At 39.6% G+C, this 18467-nt stretch overlaps 5 protein-coding genes across 7 annotated transcripts; 2 read left to right on the top strand and 3 right to left on the bottom strand.

Moving 5' to 3' along the window:
• Positions 1-832: 832 nt before the first annotated feature.
• On the bottom strand, positions 833-5988 carry LOC111601790 (SAFB-like transcription modulator). 3 transcript variants are annotated; one of them, XM_023318559.2, is made up of 9 exons: positions 5758-5988; positions 5223-5693; positions 5133-5160; positions 4684-4813; positions 4508-4554; positions 2410-3478; positions 1930-2079; positions 1346-1867; positions 833-1282 (listed from the first exon to the last, which is right to left on the bottom strand). In XM_023318559.2, the coding sequence occupies exons 1-9, from the start codon at positions 5875-5877 to the stop codon at positions 916-918; spliced, it is 2904 nt and encodes a 967-aa protein (XP_023174327.1). In that variant the 5' UTR covers positions 5878-5988; the 3' UTR covers positions 833-915. The 3 variants fall into 3 exon arrangements, with proteins under 3 accessions (XP_023174327.1, XP_023174328.1, XP_023174329.1); XM_023318560.2 differs by having other exon boundaries at positions 833-1279; XM_023318561.2 differs by lacking the exons at positions 833-1282; positions 1346-1867; positions 2410-3478 and having other exon boundaries at positions 1964-2079; positions 5758-5987.
• A 437-nt stretch (positions 5989-6425) lies between these two features.
• Positions 6426-8302, top strand: LOC111601758 (peptidyl-prolyl cis-trans isomerase sig-7). The gene is made up of 2 exons (XM_023318496.2): positions 6426-7907; positions 7960-8302. Exons 1-2 carry the CDS (start codon positions 6511-6513, stop codon positions 8285-8287), a joined length of 1725 nt encoding a protein of 574 aa, XP_023174264.2. The 5' UTR covers positions 6426-6510; the 3' UTR covers positions 8288-8302.
• LOC111601761 (complex III assembly factor LYRM7) lies at positions 8286-9008 on the bottom strand. The gene is made up of 4 exons (XM_023318501.2): positions 8925-9008; positions 8723-8866; positions 8583-8664; positions 8286-8525 (listed from the first exon to the last, which is right to left on the bottom strand). The coding sequence occupies exons 1-4, from the start codon at positions 8946-8948 to the stop codon at positions 8362-8364; spliced, it is 414 nt and encodes a 137-aa protein (XP_023174269.1). The 5' UTR covers positions 8949-9008; the 3' UTR covers positions 8286-8361.
• A 75-nt stretch (positions 9009-9083) lies between these two features.
• Positions 9084-18248, top strand: LOC111601759 (protein Lilipod). The gene is made up of 8 exons (XM_023318497.2): positions 9084-9530; positions 14613-14737; positions 14866-15005; positions 15067-15297; positions 15416-15484; positions 16468-17000; positions 17061-17292; positions 17353-18248. Exons 1-8 carry the CDS (start codon positions 9459-9461, stop codon positions 17559-17561), a joined length of 1611 nt encoding a protein of 536 aa, XP_023174265.2. The 5' UTR covers positions 9084-9458; the 3' UTR covers positions 17562-18248.
• On the bottom strand, positions 15454-16426 carry LOC111601760 (sperm-associated antigen 1). The gene is made up of 3 exons (XM_023318498.2): positions 15984-16426; positions 15803-15925; positions 15454-15746 (listed from the first exon to the last, which is right to left on the bottom strand). The coding sequence occupies exons 1-3, from the start codon at positions 16301-16303 to the stop codon at positions 15530-15532; spliced, it is 660 nt and encodes a 219-aa protein (XP_023174266.1). The 5' UTR covers positions 16304-16426; the 3' UTR covers positions 15454-15529.
• Positions 18249-18467: the final 219 nt, after the last annotated feature.

The raw sequence follows: 18467 nt of genomic DNA, 5'->3' as shown, positions 1-18467 counted from the left end.
TTGAATCATCATTGTATTTTTTTTCAAATTTTATGTTTCTTAGCTATAAATCAAACCACTCTTATCGATAATGTGGAAGTTAAAATCTTGCCCTACGATAGACTGGTATACGGTATAAGACATAAGGTATATCAGTATACAAAAAGATATTTAAAACTTGAAATTTTCAATTTCAAATTTACAGCTACTACACAATACTCTATTTGCTCTTTCAGTAACAGACTAAATTAATTCAACGTTCTCATGGTTATTGGATTATCGCAAATGACTTCAAAATGCGATTCGGTGAACGATTTTAGAAATTTATAGAAGCGAAAGTGAACCTTTGGGTTCCTAAAAGAATAAGAAAGAGTGCTTTAGTCGGGTCGGTTCTAGGAGATACCCTGAAGCGGTGATATTCCAATCTCGAGTTCTGCTTACTGAGCAGCTTACGCAGCCAAGTCCAAAAGTATTTTAAGATCGTAGGAACGTTGTTTTTGGTGTTTCGAATCTGGAATGCTGGAAACAAAATCCTAGTCACATTTTTTATGGTACCACTACAAGAGTCAATCATGTGCCTTAAAAATGAACAAAATAATTAATTTTAAAATTGTATTCATTTCCTAATCCTTAATATCTGTATATAAAAAATAAATATAAATGATCCATGTTTGAACTTAAGATTCAACTTATGAACACGTACATACATATAAGTTCCAACTAGCATTTCTCACATAATTTATAAGAATACATACAACACTTGATATAAATTATATATCTAATGATATTTAATGTAGTTTTAGATACTAAGTCAATACAACTAAAAGAAATTAACATAAACGCTAAAAGCGTTACAGGAAAAATCATCAAGTTTGTTGGGATAGTGCGTAAAAGATCTTCAATTGGCTCATAAAATGTGTGTGCTTGCAGATCAATCTAATAGCGCGTCACCTGGCCGCCATAGCGGTCTTGTGCTGGGCGACTGCCACCGTACATTCCACCAGCTCCGCTGTTGCCTTGATAGCCACTGGAGCGTTCGTTGTAACTACGGTCAAAACGGCTCTGTGTCTGCATTGGACGCCAGCTGTCATCGATAGTGGCCGACTTTTGCCACGAATTATTTCCATGCATGTTTGATGACATTCCATTGTTGCCATAAGATTTCAATGGTCCTCCACCACCCCCCAGATGAGCGCTGCCACTGCCACCGCTGGATGGTGCCCATATGTTAACGTTGTTCGAGTTGCTGCCATATCCACTGGTTGCTCCACCACTGGTCGAGTTATCATAGCGCTTGTTACTACTGAAACGATCGAAAATTGTGCTATTGTGTCAAGTTAAAAAAAATTATTGTTGATTTACTCACTGTGACATGTCGTCAACGCCGCCACGTCTGTAATTAGATGTATTGCTACGATCGGCATCATTGTACCGACCGCTACCACCGCCAGTCCCACCACTTGTGTTGTTCTTGTGACCATAGGATGCGGTAACATTACTAGTGTTGTTCTTGTGCACATATGAGCCGGCACCGCCGCCCGTGTTGCTCTTGTGAACGTAAGAACTACTAGAGCCACCAGTGCTAACACCACCTGACGAAACTGGCAAATGGCGTACCTCCACCTCGCGTTTGTAATCTTCACGCTTGCTGGTAGTGGACGACGAGTAATCATGCTTGGAGCTTGAACCATAATCATTGCCAGAACGCTTGCTAGGCACCGCAGTATATTCATCAATGGCACCACGCTTGGTGCCAGTGGAACTGCCATATTCGCCACGTTTATTTGAGGAATATTCAAGGCGTTTGGAGCTTGAGTAGTCATCAAGTCCACGCTTGGAGCCCGATGAAGTACCATAATCATCATGCTTCTTGTCATAAGTACTGGTGCTGGCAAAGAAAGGGTCAAATTAAGTAATTGTCGATTTAGCATTTGGATTTTTTAAACGTACTTGCGTGAGCTAACCAAAGATGCATCAAAGCGTGGCGGTGGTGGGGCATCAAAGACCGCGGAACGCTTGCGGTCCGAAACATCGGTATAGCGATCATCAGCCCGCTTGCTTAGCGAACGCTTAACTGGATCATCACGTGATTCCATAATCCTGGAGTGGCAAGTGGGGAAAGATGAAAAGAGTGTGTACGCAATATTAGAAATATTTTAAAATTGTGCCATCTGTTTTGTACATATATGTAAATAGAGTTTAGACTAGGATGCAGTTCATTTGCAGTTGCATAAACATACATGAATGCAAAAGCATTTGCCTAGACTGCCGACAGTTTTTTGAGGTTGAAGAAACAACGTGGCTGCTGCAACTTAACACACTTAACTTAATTTACAAGGCCAAATGCCTTTTGAGAATATGTAAAAATAAATATGGTGTTTGTTGTTTTTTTTTAACGTTGTGTGTGCAACGCTTTTACGTTTATCATACTTCATCTGTTGACGCTTCAATTCGAGGCGCTCCAGCTCGATTTTCTCACGCTCCAGCTTCTGACGCTCCCGTTCCATGCGCAGCAGTTCAGCCTTCTCACGCTCAAGGCGCTCCCGCTCGATGGCCAGCTTGCGTCTTTCTTCGGCCAGGCGTTCCTCCTCAATGCGCTGGCGTTCACGTGCTTCGCGCCGACGTCGCTCCTCCTCGCGTAGCTCACGCTCTCGTTCACGCAAACGCTGGCGTTCCCGCTCTTCACGAATCTTCTGATAGGACAGCATCTCACGTTGGCGTCGCTCACGTTCACGTTGACGCTGTTGAATTTCACGGTCATCTCGTGGTTGGCGGGCCGATCGACGCTCATTAGATTCACCACGGTGCTGAGATTTGTGACCCGTGCCAGAGCGGTGATCACGCTCATGGCGCTTGTCATTTCCTGTTGATGACTTGTCCTTGTCATCACGTGATGTCTTGCTGTTGCGGTCCTTGTCTTTGCCATCGCGTTTATTGCTAGATTCCCCGCCTGCATTTTTACCGTCCCCACTGACGTCACTGCTCTTCTTGTCTTCACCCCCGTTACCCTTGGCGCCAGACTTCTTATCATCATCCTTCTTCTTCGATTCAATGCTGGACTTGCTGTTCGTCTTGTTATTACCCTTGTTATTAACATCTTTGGATGAACTTGCGCTGCCTCCAATTTCGTTCTTGGTGCGTTCCACTGATATAATTCGGCCGTGCAGCTCCGTACGATGTAAGTTCTCAATGCAGCGCGAAGCATCTCCGGATGACGACATGGTTACGTAGCCGTAACACCGTGTGCCAGGAGTACGGGTATTGGTGACCACCTTAGCTCCGATCACCTTGCCGAACTTCGAGAAAATGGCCTTCAAGTCGCTAGCGCGCGTTAAAGTAGACAAACCGGATACCCAGAGATTACGTGACAGCAAAGCCTGCTTGCCAGCAGCACTGGTCGAAGCACCAGCTGCGCCTGTACCTCCGGCTGATCCCGACTTGTTGGCAGCGGCACCCAATGATGCCGATGCTGTACCCGCTGCTGTTGTCGATGTTTTCTCTGCAAGTTCCATGTAAATAATAACAATATTGGAAGAGAGTTATGGTCAGAGCTGTGAGTGGCTGGAAAACTGTTTTGGTATTTGGTATTTTTATCATTGATCGTTAAGGGAAGCACTTTAAACGCACACTTTGTAGCTGCTGCTGCTTGCTGTTGTATCGTAAATTATTGACATAACGAATCAAATCTGACTACATTAAAAGTACATCGTTATTAACTGCGCACTACGAAAGCTAAGAGAGTGTGAATTTGATTGGGTTGCCGCTTATGAATCCACTGTCGCTGTTGGTTCGACCTCAAAGGATGTCGTGAAGAGCTGCCAATGCAATTTCGCTGTTATGGTCTTCGTGAAGACTTCACCAGTTGCCAAGTGTAATTCTTGCTCCTCAGATAGTCTCCACTAACGTCACGATCATCATTTTGTCATCATATAACAAGCTGCAAGTCCACTAAAGCGCCAATACACTCATCGTCAACATATTGTAGATTGTGTGCAGTGATGGACAGTCCCAAATACAGATTAATTAAAAACCTTTGTTCTCGCCTCCCCACGCCAACCGATGGACATCCACGAATTCATCAAATGAACAACCCTTTCGACATGTCAAATGTCTCTTCTCCTGATATCTCTTCACCTGCTTCTCTTCGCATCATTTAAGTAGGGACTTTTTCTTCATGCAATGAACCCTATGCAATCAAAACGACGGACAGCTGGAAATCCAGAAGAGCCATAAGACGCCTCGCATCCAGCATGGTTAAGTACTCGTCAGGGCAATTTCTTTATACTACGTCTTATGCGATCTATGTATACATCAGAGACGATTCCTTCAAATTGATTTGCTGTTCTTTCAGTAGTTACGTCCATTCCATTCCCAACCAAATTCACACTCTCTTATACACTGTGTTACAAGTGTGCCGCATATGGCGTTTTTCGCAAGCTTTTACTGAGTTCATGCGTGACCTAACCAACTTATATGTATAACCTTTCAAGCACACTGATCTTCCTGTTGCAAAAGTAACATAAATTACCTTTATCGTCTTTTTGATTCGACGATTTCGAAGCCGATTTTTGGTCGCTATTTGGTCCAAAATATACGTTGAACAGAAAGTAAAAAGAAATTTGAAACGATGTTAGTAATTAGAATTGTCATAAATAATAGACATTTTAACTGAGGTCTTTAAGCCAACAGTTTGTTTGAACCAACCTAGAATCCTTTTTATCAGTACATTTATCATCCTTCTTCTTTGAACGAGCTCCCTCATCATCCTTGTGAATCTTTTTATCACCGTCCTTAGCAATTGTGCTCAATTTATCAGTTTTATTTGCCGGTTTTACTGTAAATTATATTACTTGAATTATTACATTTATAACACTTACAGGATAATCCCTATATGTTGAAAATGAAATCCATCTTATTTTATTTATGCTGTAATTTTGCTAATAGTAATTATTTATATAGTTTCGTCTACAATTGCAAAAAATGTGTCCAAATACTAAAAAATCTAAAAAGTGTCATTGACATACTTTGAGAAATGCACTAAGAACCTAATATTGCCACTTTAATATAGACGCAGTGCTCATGGCTAGCGTATGTATACTTATGATAGATGCACATGCATCGTACGTTGGGACAGACAAAGTATGTGTGCTTACCCGACTTAATAGACTTATCGTCAGGGGCCTGAAACAAAAAATTTCATTTAGAAGGCTGCCAATGAGAATATATATATACACATAAATTACCTCATCATGTAATAGTTTTTGTTCTTCTTCACCAATTGTCAAGTTAATGGACTCATCATTGTCCATGTTTACAGTGTCTCCTGTATTCTCTTCCTGCATCTCTTCGAAACCGGCAGGCTCACCTTCGCCGTCTTCTGGTACGTCTGCTTCATGGGTCGCTTCATTGTCATTTTTCTCCTGGGCGTACGTTTCTACATCCTCTTCATCATCATCTAATATGACACATACATCGTCAACATCGCCCACTTGGTCTATTTCGTGCCCGTCATCAACTGCGTGATGGGCACTGTCTTCCCCATCACCACTTCCATCGTATTCACCCGGTGCTTGGTTTCCTTCTTCAGTATCGACTGGTTCTGCCTTAATTAGAACATCAGTTGTATCCTTCATTGGTATCGGCAATGACTTCTTTGCCTTAACAGCAGATTCAATCAAATGTGTGTTGGGATCGACGCCCTCTTCTTTTAGTGCCTACCATTTTACACATTATTATAGCGGTACTGGCCTATTTCATAGAAGTTTCAAGCATACATACCCTTTCAAGACGCTCGATAAGCACAGCCTTTGGACCCACAGTCTCTAGCTTTCGCTTTTCAAGCTCATCTTTCAAATCACAGACTCGTAATTCACCAATTTTCTTGCCGATCTCTGGCATCTTAGTTAATTCTTATGCACAGCGATAATACAACAACCGGTACTTATAAACAACTCCCCAATATATTTAGAAATAAATTTAAGAATTTCCTCACTTTTACAATGTGTGCTTCCGTAAGCCAACTGAGAATCTTTCACAATTTTTTCTATAATCAAAATGGCGACACAAAATATCCACCAGGAATCAAATATCGATAGGCGAGGGCTGCTTAACTATAGGAAACCAGACAGGGCTGTAGCATCCAGCCAGATTTATAAGCATGATTTAATTTATGGTATGTCATAATTATTATTGAAAATATTTAAATAAAATTAAAAATACTAAATGGACGACTTTTCACCCTCAGTTACAATTAACTTTTAAGAACATCTTGTGTATATTGTTTGATTATTATATAAATAATGCATCAATATATAAAACCCAAAATGAAATTAGGAGTTGTTATATTTTGTATAAACATTTCAATATATTCAGATATTATCTGGAAATAATAGTAATTTATGGGGGGTAAAATTCAAAATATGTTATATTATGTTATTGGTATTTTTTGGACTCCAGCGTACGGTCTTACTGTTTGTGTAAAGCACTTTCCTGCTGCTTGTTTCTGTAAATAAGTTTTTGTGAAAGCCTACTATGTCGGTGGTTATTGAAACCACACTGGGAGACTTAACAGTTGACCTGTTCACGGACGAACGACCAATCGCCTGCCTCAACTTTATAAAATTATGTCAGCTAAAATACTACAACTACAACTTGTTTCATACTGTGCAGCAAGGCTTCATAGCTCAAACCGGCGATCCCAGTGGTATAGGAAATGGCGGCTCTTCTGTATGGGGCGTAGTGGAAGGCATACAAAAACGCTTTTTCGAGGCCGAATACATACCGAAAATACAACACTCAAATGCGGGCATGCTGTCGTTGGTCAGTGCTGGAAAAAATCTAGTCGGTTCCCAGTTCTTCTTTACACTCGGCGAAAACCTAACTTCGTTGGATGGCAATCATTGTGTTATTGGTGAAGTTGTCGAGGGTCACGAATTGCTGCGGAAGTTAAACGATGCCATTGTAGACGACAATTTTCGTCCCTATCAGGATATTCGCATAACCCATACAGTCGTTCTCGAAGATCCATTTCCAAATCCGCGTGGTTTTCAAGTACCCAGTCGTTCTCCGTCTCCCAGCGCAGAAAGGCTCCAAAATGGACGCATCGCGGCAGACGAGGACATTGATGATGCGAACGGCAAAAGCATGGAAGAAATGCAAGAGCTATTGGCAGAACGCGAAGCCAAAGCACGTGCTACAATCCTGGAAATTGTGGGTGACCTGCCAGATGCTGAGATGGCGCCACCAGAAAACGTGCTCTTTGTATGCAAACTCAATCCCGTAACGACAGACGATGATTTGGAAATCATTTTTAGCCGTTTTGGCATTGTGAAAGGCTGTGAAGTGATACGAGACCGCAAGACAGGTGACTCCCTGCAGTACGCTTTTGTAGAGTTCGAAGATCAGAAGTCATGTGAAGCTGCCTATTTTAAAATGGATAATGTGCTTATTGACGATCGCCGCATACACGTGGACTTCTCTCAGTCTGTGTCTAAGGTGACATGGCGGGGTAAAGGTCGAGGCGTCATTGGGGATGAGGGCCCATTGGACTTTAACAACTTGAGAGAAAGCAATGGCAATAAACATGATAATAAACCAAGGAAAAGTGGACAAGATAGCCGCCGTACTGATAGAAACCGAAACGACGAAAAGAAAAAGCAAATTACGACGGAAGAACGCAGAAAGGCTCGTGAGCAACGGCACAAAGAGCAAAAAGACCGCGAAGATCGTGGTCGACGCAATAATTTACAACGTTCAAGATCAAGGGAAACCAATTTTAGACACAATGAAAGATACGAAAGACGGCGATCCAGATCGAATGACCGAAACGGTCGTAGAAGGCCAACATCGCCTTACAGAGGTTCTCGATATTCACCAGAGCGTAGACGCTTAGAAAATCCACGCGATGCAAGCGGTGACAGATATCACAGGTAACTTATTTGTTCTTATTTTTAAATGTTTCACTAACATATATATTTAAAGATCTACACTTAGAACCCAGACGAGCTCACAGAACGACCGACGGCATGTTGAAAGAAAGTACAATGAAAAAGCATCACAAAATGTCTCAAAAGATCGAAAGCGCGTCACTGTGGAAGAGGATCGCTCATCTAAGATAAAATCAAAACGAGCAAAGTCCAGCAGCTCGGAAACTGACGATTCCTCTGATGATAGCGACTCATCTTCTACTAATAGCTCCAATGAAAGCTCCTCAGATGAACGTAGCAAACGCAAGAAACACAGCAAATCGAAACAGAAAAAGAGCAAGGCTAAGAGAAAGCACAAGTCAAAGAAAAAACACAAAAAATAATGGCTGAAATGTTTTAATAATATATGTATATAATTTTAGTTAGACTAGCTTGCTAATAATCACAAAATGTAGTTTCATTTATTACGCGCGTCTATCTCGGCTTGTAGCGCTGCCATTGCTGATCCACCACAACACCCTGTCGATTTGTCACCTCGCCCCTTGCGCGGAGCGTCTATTACAGCATCGGGATTGAAGACCACATTGTCCAGGCGAGTTGTTTCTGGCGTAATACGGAGCTCTAGAGAGATTGTTTTTTTCAGTAAATTTGAATACAATTTATGTAATATTTACGCACCGTATACGTTATCTTCTCGCCGTTTGGCCTGTATTACATTTGTACGCAGCTCGTAGTCTACTTCCACAGCTAATTTGATCATCTACAATTGTAGATATAGATTAAACTAAATTGTAATTACTCCAAAATGTTAATGATACCTTTTTAATTTCCGCTTCATTGGTTTCGTTCCGGTTTTTCTGAAAGGACTCGTTTATTTTGTCCCGACCGGCCAATAAAGCCCTGTCATCACCATGAAACACATACTGCCGCGTGCGATGCAGCTTTTTAAACGCACTTAGCACCTGCGAGTACCAAAGTTATAAATATTACATTTTATACGGTACAAAATCAGTAACTTGCCTGGCGCTTCAATGAATGGGACATCTTTTTATGTCATTAACAAACAATCAGCTGGTATTTGAGTGGCATAGCCAACCCTGAAGCAAGGCAGAGGTGCAAACTGTTAATTTATCGAAAGTGTCTATCGTAAATTGTTTCGATAGCCATTTGTTTTTGACATCCCCAGTTCAGTTGCATGAATTTTGTACGTCGGATAGTTGTGTGCGACGGTCGTTTCGGCGCGAATAAATAATGGGCATTGCTAAAATGCTGTACAGTTAAAATCTCAAAATTATTTTTATTATTAAATTGTATAAAACGGCAATGCAAGCAAACACGAATTTATCCCATAAGCAATTATAAGCATAAAATATCTATCTGGACTGCGGTCGTGCGCGTACGCGGGAGAAAAGTGAAATTAGTTACTATTGGACATTAAATTGTGTGCATACCACACTGAAAAACGAAATAAACTGCGTAGAGGGCGTGAGCGGGCCTTGCAAAATAAGCACTAAACTGGCTCAAAACGACAAATTAAGCTTCTTTCTGAAGAACATGGAGGAGGAGGAGGAGGAAGTGACGGACCTGAAACTTCAGTTATTCCACAATACCATACGGGAGCACATTGTAAGTAAACACTCTCATCACTATTGTGACGTCACATTACATCAGTGCCAACAGCACCACCCCTAAAAGGTGCAGCTGCCTACATTACGCTATTGTTGCAGCTGCAACAATTGTAACTAGTACACGTCGCGAAATTCTGGCTCAAACCACAGTTAACGCCGAATAAACTCTTGCATGTGTGTGTGCACGTTTGCTTTTGTTTATGGCTCTTATCAGCTGAGCGCTCGATTTACGAGGCGAAAATATAGAAATTAGTGATAGCTGCCGCCATCACACAGTTTATATTTAAGTTGCTGCTTAAGTGATTTCCTGTTAGACCGTTAACTGCATGACCATACAAATTAAAAGGCGCCGAGTAGTTTGTAAAATTTAGCACTTGAAAAATAAAAAATGAATAAAAACGGCAAGCGAGAAAGAGCCGCGCAGCAACAAGTGAAAGTGTTTCGGTATATTAATAAACATTTTGGCTTGTAACGAAATCTATAAGCATATATGCATATATGCTTATAAGACATTCCGCAATCAAGAAATACACCAAGACCAAACAAAACAAATTTGAAATGTTTTCAAAAATGGTTGCACTTGCTACTAGTGTCAAGCGCGGGGCAGATGGTCGCGATCTGTGCCCAATCCCTAATTCAAGTGTGGCACTTGTGCCGGGTGGCAGTGGCCTCTTGTTGAAACAATAGCCACACGGCGGCGGTCAATTCAAGAATATATTTCAGTATTTTCATCATGCCGTGACACGGTACGCAGTCAACACAAAATGTTGATGTCTGCCAGTGCGATGTTTATGCAGCTAAAAATAAACAATTCATTCGATTAAATCATACAATTGCTTATGTATACACTGCATATATGTGTATGTTTACTTGTTTAATATTATTTAGTTTTATTATTTGTGTCAAAACTGACCAGGAAACCTGTAGCCGTCGCTTGGGTGCAAATGTTCTTCGTTTATCGCATTCATTAACGAAAATTGAATAATGTAATGCGGTATGTAGGTCAACCATTGGAGTACGTGTGTCGCATTCACAATGCTTTCCCGAAACCTGGTCAAAGTGTCCATAAACCCCTCAAAGAACAAAAAAAGAACTGAAAATGAAACCAAAAGAACGAATATCTTCGACATGCCGATGCCTAAATACTCTTGCAGCGGTTCTATATACAGATAAGTCGAAATAGCAATTGGGTGGTTATATATGTGTCTCTAAATACATGTTGGGGTTGGTCAAGATACGATTTTACTTAAACCTCAAGAGCATAGTAAACATATTCTCGAAGTGCCAAATCTAGGCAAGAAATAGATTGCTTGAATTACGTTAGAATTTCTTCTTCTTGAGCGTAAATAACATTTAAGAGGCCTCAATAGACCTTCTACAATCTATTGCTCTACAATATTCCAATATTTTGAAAACAGGCAACTAATCATAACCAAAACTGCCAACTTATTGAATATGTAGTTATTTACTCATACTCAAAAGCTTAAACAAGCCTTCAATATCTGTCCATTATTTAGAAATGTTTGGCTTCAAAATACATAATAGTTTATTTAACCATTTGGAAAACATCTTTCACTTAATGGAAGTGCGCGAAACGTATTTGTGGATCCACCATTCGCCGGTAAAGTTGTTGCACCGCAACATCAACAGCAACGGAACGGCAACAGCCAGAGCAACAAATGGCACAACATGCCGCCTAGACAACATTTATGATTGTCGCTCCCCTATTCGCGTTGCCTCTCTTTAGTCGGAATATGCATCGCTATTTTTAGCCAAGTTTTGCGTCGTTTTGGGCGTTTTTTCATCTCGAGTTCATGTCAAGTCATTGACTTGCTGCATTAACATGGCCAATGCATTTGGCTGAGCAACTCGCAGAACTTGTTGAGCCCATCGAGCTGATGGGCTACGAATAACCATATTCCAGGCAATCTCAATGCATACGTGCGTGTGTGCATACTTATTATACTTTATACGATGTCTATACTTTTGTTAAGCACTGTTCTATTTATAGTGAGTGCAATATATAAATGCATTGCTAGTTACAACATATGTTCCTACTTATGGAATATTAATTAAAAATTAAATCATCATAGGCTATGTATCTATCCTATATGTAGTGTATATATAAGTCTATATACATATAGTCTTGGAATTGGAAATTCGATCGGGTTTCCAATTTAATGCGGTTTTATAATACAGTCTACACTTCTGTGAGACCCATTAAACTCTATGATAATTAATGTATCAATTTTTATTAATTTTTTTTTTTTTGTTAGTGCTAATTTAATTAATACACTACAATAAATATTTCGTGTTTGAATAGTACTGATAATCTTGTAATTTGTGCAGAGGTTAAAACAATAAGTTGGAGGTCATATACTGTAGTAATAATAGAATTCTAATTATACTAGAATTCTTGAAGTCTTTGGCTTAAGCTGATAATTTGTCTTTTTACTTATCATCCATAAGAAATCGATAAAAATCGATATGAAAACTGTGTCTCCTGAAGCTGTAGCAACTCTAGACTAGTTTGATGGGCACAATAGCTCCATAGTTTTACACTAATTGAATGCCTTTCTCACAGCCAAAAGAAGCTCAAGTTGTTGTGCCAAGTGTATGGTGAAGTCATGTACCCTTGCTTGTTGGACAAGTGCGCTTAGGTAACAGTTTGTAATAGATTTCCGTGAGTATTCGCTGGAAACTGAACACAGCTGTGCGGTCTGTTCTTGTGAATTCCAAATGTGTTCGTATCGCAGTATTCATTCAGCATTCGTGCCAGACCGAGACTTGGCACTTAATAGCGCTTATCTCGTGTTTTATTATAAGGCGGACTGTGGGACACGCGTTCCAAGTTCAACAGCATTGAAATAAAACCCAAACGTCACAAAAGCTTTTCACATTACATAAATTCTTTTTGGCTTTATAAATATACGACGCACAGTAATAATTCAGAAAGAGAGAGAGAGAGCTTTATAGAGTAATTATCAATATGTATTGTGCTATAAATAGACAAAGTAATATTATTTATTCTTTCAATCAAACAATCAATCAATCCCAATCAACGCTGTTGGTCTCAATGAAGCATTAAATTAATTGCAAGCTGTCATACTTCAGCGTCAACTACTATATTTAAATATATACTATAACTTATATATGCATCTATAGTTTAAGTAGGGGCATTCGTTATATTCTGAGAGCCAGAGAACGACGCTGAGAGCAGAGAAGCAACAACAAACAGCCATGCGAGACATGCGTATTTATTGTTTTTTTGTTTTGAAGATTGTTTTTTGTATTTGTATTTGAGAACATGAAAAAGTCTTTTATTAATGATACTTGCATATTTGCTTATGTTGGTAAAAAAAATATATGTATTCTTTTGTTTTCTGTTTCTTTTTTTTGTCTGGTTTTTAATTTTTTTGCAGCGTAAAAAGCAATGACGTGTGCTTAAAGCGGTCGGCGTCTGTTTTTCATTTATTCGTTTACTGTTGTTTGTTATCTATGTCTGTTTCAATATATTTTAGCTATTTTAAATTGGCGTCTGAAAAAGATTTTAAGGAAATTGTCCCCAAAACAAACTGATTAGCGATTGTACTGAGACAACCAAAACCGAAATGAAATGAAAGAAAATAGCTGCTCTCAAGTTGATAAAAATATATTTAATTTATATTTATACATATTCATATTCAGCTATCTTTGAAAAGTTTTAATCTATTGTTCTCAGAGTGTTCATATGTACATTTATACGTATTTCCTTGAAATTATATTGGTATATACATCGAATATACTTTTACTCTGACTTAGTTGAAGTATATCTTGAATATGATGTCTTTCGGAATATAAACGAGTAGATTGGTTTCATGAAATGTCTGTTCTTCTGTCAGTATAAACGCAGTTATTGAAACATATTTAAGCATGCGTACCCTAGACTTGTAAAGAGTAAACAGTTCAAGATATGACTGCGGGCGTATGGGAATTACTATATATAGTTTATATATATATATATAAATATTTAAATAATATTTAATTATTGTAAAGTCAAGGTCAAGTTTGCATAAACATTTTGGGTGCGAGTCAAGCAGAAAATGGTATTTTCTGCAGTTTTTACAGTTGATTTATAGTTGACTGCTTCTAAATATTGTCCTAAAATTGTACATATAATAAGCTAATTAATAGATAAATGATTAATTATTACAAATATGAATGATAATACAAATAATCAAATGATGATCGTCTTATCATACACGTAGGGCAGGCGCTGGAGGCGTTATATATAATTATAATTAAATAGAAAATACTCTACATAAGTTGCCAAACAAATTAATTTAATAATACTATTAATTAATTATTATCATATTGATCTCATAACTTTATCTACATAATTCCGATACTCTATTGAGACTTTATCTGTATTTAAATGGATTTTTTTTTGTATATATTCAATCTAATCCTTATCAATACATTTGACGCCTTGTCGTTAGTTGCCGATAAGAAATATAAATGATGACCTTTGATCTCTATTTCCCCTATTGTGGAAGTTCTTTTAATTGTTAATCATCAAATGTTTGTTTATATTGATAACTGGGTTAGAACACGAAGGACAAAAATGTGTATCCAAGGCCGGAATTTCTTAACTAAATAAACGAGTTTTACTCTTTCGCTAATTTTTAATTTAATTTTTTTTTTTGTAAAATCATTTTAAAAGTAGTCTAATACTAATTTAAGAAACGCCTGCCATTTGTTTATCTGAATTGTCAATCTCCGTATTTTTAATTTTAACAATTATATAATTGAAGACCTTGAAGTAATCATATGAATGTGCATAATGTATATTTCATATTTAATTAAGATAACGATCTAGAAAGTGTCAAAAATAAACAGAATTGAGTAAAAAATCAAAATCTAAATGGAACAAGTAGTTTCCATATAAAACCATCATAATAAAATATGGCACGATATCCAGGTGTTAAGGTATTAAGCTATTGAATCAGCTTCCAGCTTGATTTTTACTCTTATGTTTATTTACCTTTTATTCATGATTTCAACTGTTTCTTCAATTAACGAATACTTTTCTCTATTGCAGATATTTTTGCTGCTCATCATTTTACTTTACTTTAGCTCCTATGTGGTTGTCTCTCGCTTCCGCCGACGCGATCGCGACGATCTCTACTCAAATGACGAGGACGAGGTGCTGGTCTATCGCATAAGGTAACTTATTATTACTATACAGTATACAGTTAGGTTGAGCGTGACGTGTGCCGTCTGGCAACCACCAACAACGCTGATTGCACTGCAATCGATATGCATTCACATGGCAATGATCAAACTCTTTGCAGCTTTTGGTTGTGCACCTTCACGTTGGCCGTGGCTGAGGGTGCGGCTATGCTGTTGCCCGTTTCCATAGCAAGCAACGAGGTTCTGCTACTATATCCCAACAGCTACTACGTCAAATGGCTGAACAGCTCTCTGATACAGGGTATGTAAAGCTCTAGAAAATACGAGGAACGGTCAAATATTTTTATATGCCTTTGTTGCAGGACTGTGGAATCATGTTTTTCTCTTTTCAAACCTATCGCTTTTCATCTTTCTGCCCTTCGTCTACCTGTTCTCCGAGTCGACGGGCTTCGTGGGCCACAAGAAGGGCATCCTGGCCCGAGTCTACGAGACGTTCATCGTATTCCTGTTAATGGCTATCATTGTGCTTGTGCTGACCGCCGTTCTGAGCGCGGTGTTTGGCATTGAAAAGTTTCAATTCTTCTGGTTTCTAAGTAAGTACAAGCGAGATCTGACTGAAACGGAAACAGTTCCGCTTGAACGCTTAGCAGACTGCACCCATCGCCTAATATAGTTGACGTTTTGCTAATTTCCGCTTTTTACGCTTCACAGATTTGGGCAGTGTTCACCTGCCGTTCCTTTATTCATGTGTCTCATTTCTGGGTGTAATGCTAATGCTGAGTAAGTACAATTCAATACAAATTACATGTGCTTCAATCAATCTCATTACATTTTCTCATCAATCTGGCTAATGAATTTGTCGATGTATGCTAGCTGCTGTGGATTGTGCAAGCGTGCCTGATTCACACTCTCCTCAAAGCGTTCCACATCTTTCTGTTGCTTGTGGGCAGTGGCCTTGTACAGCCAAGCACGTAGATTAGTCTCCTGCAGCTTGTCCAACACATATTGGCAGTCATCGATGGCCCGTTTGTAATTGCGGAGTCTGTGATGCAGATTTATTTAAGAACTCACTCACTCTGTATCAAGGCAGTCACTCACCTGATGTAGCATAGGGCTCGATTGTTATAGGTAATTGCGCTATTCTTGACTCGTTCTATTGCCTTGCTGTAGTGCAAAATAGCCTTCTCATAGTTGCCGCCGCGAAACGCCTCATTGCCTTGACTGAGAATTATTACATAGGTTTTTGTTCACATACTTAAGCTTAATTATATATACTTGCCTGCGCTGCAGCTCCGCCTCATATTCACGTTGGGCACGTGCCTGTGCACGTTCATTGGCATCGCGTTCGACTTCCTTCATGAATCCTTGCTGGTCCGTGAGCTGGGGCTTGTTCTGCTCCTCGCTGCGCTTATTGATTACAGTGCGATCTTCGCGCACTTTCAACTGAACTTTATCTACATCCATGTTTTCGAAGTCTTCAGCCGTTTTCGCTTTGGGCGGCTCATCTGCCTCGGGCTCACCCTTTAATATTTGGTCGATCTTCTTCAGAGTTATTTCGAAATCGGCAAAGTCATCATGCTTTTCCTTTTCATTTTCCATTTTGTGACTGTGGATATAAAAACTTGTATTGAGAATAAAGTATTTCGCTTCATTCAGTGCTAGCCGGCAGCTGTAATTTTTGTTAGTTAGTTTGTTTGCTTCGCAACCTTGGAAACGAACTCTAACGCTTTGTTTTATTTCTCCATGTTTACTACAATTTTCAGTTTGTACGCCGTACGGGTTTGTGCGGCTCTTTGGCGTTGTCAACCAGGTGCTGGTGAGGCCAATGTTGCTGCGAGACGTGAACGAGGAATTCAGCGCGTTCTACATGGAGGAGGCGAGCGTTAAGCGCAAGCTGGCTCACATTGAATTGCACAATGTGAGCATTTTAGATGCGGCGAACGGCAATCGCTTACCCATGGGCAGTGGCAATGGCAATAGCAATGGCCATGGTCGCTCACTGAGCTATCTACCACAGCCGCTTCTGCAACATTCTCTGGCGCATTTGTATCAGCGCAAAACGCTTGTCGGGAATGTGAACGAGCACCAGCTGCTGCTAAATGAAAGACTGAGAGAGCTGGACAGTGAACGCAAGGAGTTGGACAAGATGCGCAAGTCGAGCACCTTTCAACGCACATTTGTCTACCCGCTTGCCATGCTGCTGTTGCTCTTCTGCACGGCCGTAACTATACTCCTAGTTGTGCAGAACACATTGGAGCTGCTCATAGGCATTAAGGCGCTGCCATTGAGCACTAGGGTAAGGCTGCTATTTTACATTTAACTTTATAGAATTTTATATATTTATGTTTCGTTTTAGCAATTTACGCTTGGCATTTCCTCGCTTTCAAAACTTGGCCCCGTTGGCGCCGGCATGGAGGTGTGCCTAATTTTCTACTTGGGTGCCACCTCAGTAGTCGGCTTTTATAGCATGCCCTTCATGAGCAATGTGCGACCGAAGCGGCGACAAACATCACTGCCCCAGCTGATGCTAAATTGCGGCTTCATGCTGGTGTTGTCCTCAGCTCTGCCGCTGCTAAGCAGAATCATTGGTATTGACCTCTTGCATACTTGACATTTTTGCTCGTGCTAATGCAGATTATTTTTTTTAGGCATTACAAACTTCGATTTGCTGGGGGACTTTGGTGCTATCGAGTGGCTCGGCAATTTTCAGATTGTATTGCTGTACAATCTCGTATTTGGCACAACGACTGCGCTGTGCCTGGCCAACAAGTTTACGGCGACGGTGCGACGCGAGCTACGTGCACGGTTAGTGGAGAACTATGTGCTCTTTACTAACTACATGAGCTTCATCAACTGATATTTAAGACAGCGACACAACAAAGGGTTACCCTGTCAGCGACAGCGCGACGCTGATCAGCTGCTCAGGCGCTTTGTTGAGTCGCCCCTGAAGAGTCTTACTAGTTTATATGCCAATTACTACGATCTGAGAAAGAGTAGACGCATTAATACCACCGCTAGTCGCCAGGCAAACCAGATGGACTGTTGAGAAATGAGAGAAATGTGAAGGTGAACCTTCAAACATGATTATAATACACCTTATACAGAACTGATATTGATATTTAAATGTGGCGCTGTTTATTGTTGTGCTTAATTGTTATAGTTTATAGGGCCCTGAGAGGTGTACGTGCAGCATTTCAACTTTATTTTTCCGTTAATGCGCGTACACACATCCTCACACACACAAACACAAAAGCACACACTTATGCATAGACACAATATTGAATAACTCTATAATTCATATTTGTGAACGTCTATCAAATTTTATTTTATATACAATCTTCGCGTACAACATAAACTGCTGTCAACAGAATAGGTTTAGTCTAAATTGTAGGTGTTTTTGGAAATTTTATTAGTCTGAGTCTTTAGTCAACGTCGATTCAGGTCGATACCCATTTCATGCATATTTATTCAGTAATTTTCGTAATTGTACTAATTTAAAGAAAACCATTTTAACGCATGCGTCTCATTGTCATTCTTAATCATAAACGAATAATTTATATTAATATATATATATATATACATATGTATTTAACAATAATGTTCCTTATAAGGCGTACTCTGGCGTGCGCCTCATCATTTTTATTGCATACTAAAAACAATAAAACAACAACATTTATGCATCTACAAGTTATGTGATAAAATTTAAATAAAAATAGTTTAAAATTAAACAATAATGGCTTTTTCATTTCGCAAACTCAACTTT

Source organism: Drosophila hydei, unplaced genomic scaffold (genome assembly GCF_003285905.1).
Source record: "Drosophila hydei strain 15085-1641.00,03,60 unplaced genomic scaffold, DhydRS2 tig00008137-arrow-arrow-pilon, whole genome shotgun sequence".
Classification (NCBI taxonomy): Eukaryota; Metazoa; Arthropoda; class Insecta; order Diptera; family Drosophilidae; genus Drosophila; species Drosophila hydei.
This window is presented reverse-complemented; position numbering and strand designations above follow the sequence as displayed.